The sequence below is a fragment of the Phaethon lepturus genome, unplaced genomic scaffold (genome assembly GCF_000687285.1).
Source record: "Phaethon lepturus isolate BGI_N335 unplaced genomic scaffold, ASM68728v1 scaffold13719, whole genome shotgun sequence".
NCBI classification, from domain to species: Eukaryota; Metazoa; Chordata; class Aves; order Phaethontiformes; family Phaethontidae; genus Phaethon; species Phaethon lepturus.
Genome location: NW_010564260.1, coordinates 20283 through 26673, shown reverse-complemented (window position 1 = coordinate 26673; position 6391 = coordinate 20283). Strand labels below are relative to the sequence as shown.

Below are 6391 nucleotides of genomic sequence, written 5' to 3'. Positions count from 1 at the left end.
GAGGCTGGTGCTGGGGGAGCTGGAGATGGTGAGACCGCACACCCTGATAGCGGGTGGCCGCAGCAGCCTCGATTAAGCAGGACTTGGGAGCAAAGTTCTGGGTAATGAGTTATCAGTGTCTTCAGTGGTGGTCCTGAGGCGCTTAGGACACTGCAGGGACTATAAAGGACAGCTTTGCTCAATCTTCCATGTTCGCAGCAGATGGACACCTCCCTCGTTGGGAAGGGAGATCAGTGGATCCAGAGATTAAGGAGTTAGGCATCGTAGGAGAAAGCCTTAAGTCGCAGTCACTAATCAGGATGCCCCCTGGTCTGATCTTAAGCATTTCTGTGGAAGCGTGGATAACGGAATTATGGACCAATAAACTCTGTGACTGCCAAATAAATTTACGTGTGAGCAAGCATGCTGAAATACCTATTGTTCCGCTCTTTCGCGTGAATAACTTCACTGTCGCACAGATCAGTGCACGCTGTTCAATAATGGCTAAAAATCCTTTAAAACATAAATTACTTTTAGTGCTTTGGGAAGCTGAACTCGGTGTTACTGTAGATGACTAATGAAAATCTCTGTTCAACTTTCTGCTCTGTTTCCTGACAGAAAGTAGTGTAATGTTCTCATTGACTGCAGTTCTGAGAACATCATTTGTGGGGAAATAACTACATGTGTCTTGAGAGAGCTAGAAAAATTTCCTAAGGAACAGCAAGAAAAGTATTTTACGTTCTTTGTATCTTCATTGCTAAGGTAAAAGGAGTTCATGAACCAACAAGTAGGTGGTGCCTCATGAAATGGATGTGGGAAAGTAAAAGCAGTGGAGGAAATGTTTGCTAACACCTTTTTATATTTCTGTCGGTAGGAAATAATTTTAGCCAAGAGACCAATAAGATGTTATAAGAAAACTGCATTTAAATGCATAATTAAGATGTAAGAAAAATAACTAATGCGAATTTGTGTTTCTGGTTTTGAGGCAGTGGTAAGATACTGTGCTAGATGGATCACAACTCTCAACCAAAAATGGCAATTTGTGACTTTCCAACAGCCCAGACTAAGCAATCTGTAATCTAGAGGAGTGATTCCCAACTGTGGAGCCATGCATTATTGGTGAGGTCTAAAATCAGGCTTAAGTGAATAAAGTTTCCACATTAAATTAGTTTAGACCCTTGCTGAGGCTTCTGGAGCTTGAAATGGGAATGATGAATGACCAAAGGGGCTTTGCTGGAGCTGGGAGGAATAGTGATGGAAGGGAGAGCTTCCCTGGTACTTCCTGTCTGGCACGTATCAGGTGTGTGTATATAAAGCAGTGCATGATGAGGAGTGTAGGGAGGGAGAACAGCAGTTCAGCTCAGGATGCAGCGGCAGGCAGGGCCTGTGAGGTTTGAAAGGTCTCAGAAGGTAGCATCATTGCCAGTAGGGAGATGAAGACATGCCTTCACATCTCCCTTTTTTTCTTGTCTGATAATCACAGTAAAGGGATCGCTTTTGAAATCTGGGCGATAAGCACAAAAGTGTGTAAAAATCACCAGAAAGGTAGTTTCTTCATGCATGTGCTATGAATAGCTGCGTATTCTGTGATACTATGTAATATGAAGGCAGAAGGCAGAAATATAGAAGGAAAAGGCAGTTAACCATAGTAGAAAAGGGGAAAATCATTGCTCTATGGGAACCATTATCTTTGACCCTTATTGTTTTGCTCGAGTCAGAACAAGAGAGTAAAAATTCTTTGGCTTTTAGAACATGTTGCAGGTGTTAAGCCAAGGTTTTCCTGTGTCTTGATGAAAAAAGGGTCTTGCTTTAATGGGAGGCTTTTGAGTATGTAAACAGGTGATCATGCTTTATACATACTAAAGAAAATGAGCGGAATTCTGGGTAAATAACTGATACTGTTTCTTTACTTCTTAGATATCCAGACTGTTACAAAAGGATGCAGAGCACGAGTCCCAAATGAGAGCTGAAATTCAGAACATGAAGCAAGAACTCTCAACAATTAGTATGATGGATGAGTTTGCCAGATATGCCCGTCTGGAAAGAAAGATTAACAAAATGACTGACAAGCTTAAAACTCATGGTAGAGTGCAATGTTTACTCCTTTTTCTAGTTTCTCAAAAGAAACTTTTTTCCAAGAGTGTTTTCAATATTAAGTATATTTCTTCTTCCAGTTTTCTCCTTCGCTGTTATCCATTTCCAGTGCTTGTTTGGTCCTTCCTCCCTCCCTCTTTCTCCACCTCCCCCACCCCTCACCCTGCCCCTGTTTCGAGACCTTACTTTTGTCTCTCAGTTCTGCATTGTTCTGTATACACTGATAAGGGAGTGATTTAGGTATAAATTTTTTCTTACAAGGAATTTCCTGGGCTTCACTTCAATTATTTACTCTTTCTCATCACTGAATCATGTTTTGAATAAGTTGAGGAAGTCTTCTGCCATTAAAATGTAGAAGTAACACCATAAGGCTGCATATCTTCACTGCAAAAGGATGCATTGCTTGGTTGGGGATATTTGGTTGGTGTACTGCGTAATGCTAGAGAGAAAGCATTGATCTATAAGGTAACCAGCTGAGATCTTTCCTGTCATTTTGTGATCGTGTTTGACCTTACGCCACAGCTTTTGCGATAAAGCTGTAGTGCTTTGTCTCAATTAGGATTTTACAGTAGTATAATCCATCATCTCGTGGTAGAAAGTACACATAAACCTTTGGCACCAGAGCTTTTGCTCTTGTCTCTGCCCAAACCTGCTAATTGATCCTAACAGGACAGGAGAACACTTGCTTTGTTCTGCCTCCTCTGTGCAGAACGGATGGATGTTTGTATGCACCTTGCTTGGAGGAAGGACAGTGTTTACAACTGGCAGGTTTGGATTGCTTTCAGTAGTAGTATTCTTAACTCAGTAATTTCAGTTAAACTAGATTTGAGTAGTTTACTTGGCAAGCAACAACGTTGTTTTAGAAAACTTAAGGCCACCGTTATGTTTGAAGGTGTGCTGTCTTCACTGGTCTTTATATTGGTCTGAGGTACTATAACGAGAAAAATAGGCATGAGAAATCTTAATACTGAACCTGACAAAAATTCGTTCAGCGAAGGAAGAGTCTTAACCATGTTCCTGAATGAAATAAGGCAGAAAGTGCACCTGCTAAAGCCAGCATTCTCTCCTTTTAGGGGAGACCTAAAGAACCTAAAGCAGGTTCTTAAATTAGTAACCACTGTTATTATTTGGGAATAGTGTTCTTGATCACGTGTGACATTTCTCTGTCTAGGATATCAGTGTTTTGCAACTTTTCATAGTATTACTAATAAGAAACTACTGTGTGACACGAACCTAGCACTTTCTTGCAGAAGAGTGTGTTCAATATACCTAGGAGGCATTTCAAAAGATATTTTTTAAACAGTGTATTATCTTCATTGAGGAGTGAAATATTAATAAATTACTAGTTTCATATAAGTGTAATTCACTGTTATAAATAATGCAGAGTAATATTTTTTCTTTTAACAGTGAAAGCACGAACTGCCCAATTAGCCAAAATAAAGTGGGTTATAAATATTGTATTCTACATCTTACAAGTAAGTAAATATTTTATTACAAATACAAATTACTAAATCAAATCCTTGGTAGTGTTACAATTCTCTCCTGCATTTATTGGCTGATGATTAGTCACACAAGTGTTTGACATTCCAATGACACAGTGCATGCCAAACTGAAAGAGTTTCTTGAAACAGAAGGGAGAGATGTTGCTGATTAGGTCTGACAGTTAGGGATGGAAGGAGTTTTGAGTTTTATTTTAGCTCTGTGTTTCTGGTTTTGAGATGGCAAGTTAAGAGTTTGTCTTAGCTCTTTAATCACTGGGGGTTTTTTCCATTTATATATGGCACTGGACCCAGGAAAATTCCAACACATGCAAATATAATTTACTTATGTTTTTGAAAATGAAATATGCTTTTGCTGAGGATGTAAATCTCTGCTTACAGCTGCCACACATTTCCCCATGGTGCCTCATCAGACTGTCACTGTAGTTCAGGCTTGATGCCAAAGAACTGTCTGCTAATAAGGACGACAGTGGTCAACCTGAGGATGTCCTTAGGGTAATGTTAAAGCTAATTGGATTCCTAGCAGGCAAGGATTATGGCTGAAAACAGTCATCAGAATTTAACAGTTACTATGTTTGTCTATGCTGGATTGGAACTAGGGTCTGAAAAGAAAGCAGTATTTTCCAACATCTTGCTGCTACCTCTAAATATTGTGTATAAATTTAAGGTCATACTGACTTTAAAAATATTTTGAACTTGCTTAAGAGCAACAACAAAGTGACTATTCCCTTGAGTTAGAATTTGTTGTCTGGTGTTTCAAAATAGTGGTGAAAATGTACATTGCTGTGTATTATTATCCAAGCTAATAAAAAAATTTCAATTCTAGGCTTCCTTGATGATCTCTCTGATTTGGAAGTACTATTCTGAGCCAGTTACAGTGCTGCCAAGCAAGTGGCTTGCTCCACTGGAGCGCTTGGTAGCCTTTCCTACAGGGGTGGCAGGTAAGGACTGCACATTGGAAAAAATACATTTTCCAATCCCATGCTAACAATGTGGTGATGAAGAGCATATGTAGATCAAAAGCGCTGCTGCTGTATGTTTCTTCCAACTCCCTTAACACAGGGAGGGGTTTCATACATTTGATTAGCTGTTTCCTGTGTATTCAGTTCTTGTTTATTTAACTGACAATGAAATGGGCTATTTGTCATTTTTATTTCTTCTCAAACAGAGCAGCTTTATCTTTATCTATATGGAACAGACTGTGGAGAGGATTTCAAATCAGAAATGTTTTATTTATTTATATAGTATATGTATGTGTCTGAAATAGTAGAATTAGGTTTAAAAATGGGCAAATACTTCATAGGTCTGTATTGCTTACATGTGTTTCTTATGAACCACTGGGGTTTCGTAGTAGCATAACTCCAGAGTGGTTTAGGTATGCTTTCTCTTGGCATTTTGTCTTGTCTGTTTCTGCCCTTTTTCCTGTCGCAGTTCTGTTGCATTTTTACCTACTTAAATCCTTTTCTTTTGGGCAGTTTAACAAACTAGTGATCAGAACGATTTCACAGGTTGTAGATACCTGTTTCTGGGTGAAAAGTGTGCAGGCTCTGTGCTAACGGGATAAGTAGGCAGGCAGAATGACAGCACAATGTAGTGTGGAAATTTACCTTCAAGCTAACATGCTGCTGGTGAATCTTCATGTTAGGCGTGTAGTTCTAACTGCCTTAGAAGGAATTCCAAAATATGTTGTTGGAATTGTGTGTTGTATTTTGATTAGCTGTCTAGAGAATGATTTGTATCCAGCATGCTTACTGGACCAGAGAGGAATCTGCTTCTGTGCAGGGTAGGGGAATAGGCCTTGGAAGACAGTTAAGTAGCATCTGAAGGGATTTAAAAAGGTTCAGACCCATGTCTGCCTTCCCATCTCCCTTTTTGTCTTGTCTGATAATCACAGTAAAGGGATCGCTTTTGAAATCTGGGTGATAAGCACAAAAGTGTGTAAAAATCACCAAAAAGGTAGTTTCTTCACGCATGTGCTATGAATAGCTGCGTATTCTGTGATACTATGTAGTATGATTCTATGCAGTCTGCCATACAGACCTGCTGTGTATTACAGTCAGGGCACACCCTCTGTTCCATCATACCAACACAAATGTCTGTGCTGCTAGTTGGGATGACAGGACCCTTGAAGAGAGCAGTGCAAGACCTCCAGGTTGGTAGCGAAGCTCTCGGTAGTGTTTTTCTATATAGCTGTATGGGGAGCAAGGGGAAAGGAGAGAGGTATGGATTGAATACTTTTAAAAAGACTGATTTAATACTTTTTACCTCTCTCACATCTTGAATTTAGGTTCTAGCAAAGTATTCTGCTACTTGCCAAGCCTTTAACTTCAGCACCTTAGACACTTTCTGTTAGGTACATAGCAAACGTTTGTAGCTGAGGGTTGTATGTACCATGCTTTGGGTCATATTCGTGTTATTTGGTACTCTTTGTCCCCAGTCTTCAGGTTTTCTCAGGACCAGCGTGGAGCTAGCTGCCATCCCTTGGAGACATTTGTATATAAAAAGAAAAATGTTTTGTTCCTGTTCGCCTCATAAGTCTTAGGTTTCATTTTTTACACTTCCAAAGTTGTTTTCAGATGCATGTGTGCTTCAGAGTTATTGATGCAATGACTTAAATCGTGTTTTATATCTCTTTCAGGTGGTGTTGGAATTACATGTTGGCTTGTGGTTTGTAATAAAGTTGTAGCTATCCTGCTGCACCCTTTCAGCTGAAGGAATCCCAGTAATCCATGGAGTCCTTAACTACGTGTTCATTATCACTGTTTTATATGAATAAAAAAAAGAAGGAACAGTTGTTTTTCATAAGACTAGGTCTGAGA

At 39.5% G+C, this 6391-nt stretch overlaps 1 protein-coding gene across 1 annotated transcript; it reads left to right on the top strand.

Moving 5' to 3' along the window:
- The first annotated feature begins 1890 nt into the window (after window positions 1–1890).
- Window positions 1891–6391, top strand: WRB (tryptophan rich basic protein). Its single transcript, XM_010294824.1, has 4 exons — window positions 1891–2062; window positions 3481–3548; window positions 4399–4513; window positions 6211–6391. Exons 1-4 carry the CDS (start codon window positions 1939–1941, stop codon window positions 6282–6284), a joined length of 381 nt encoding a protein of 126 aa, XP_010293126.1. The 5' UTR covers window positions 1891–1938; the 3' UTR covers window positions 6285–6391.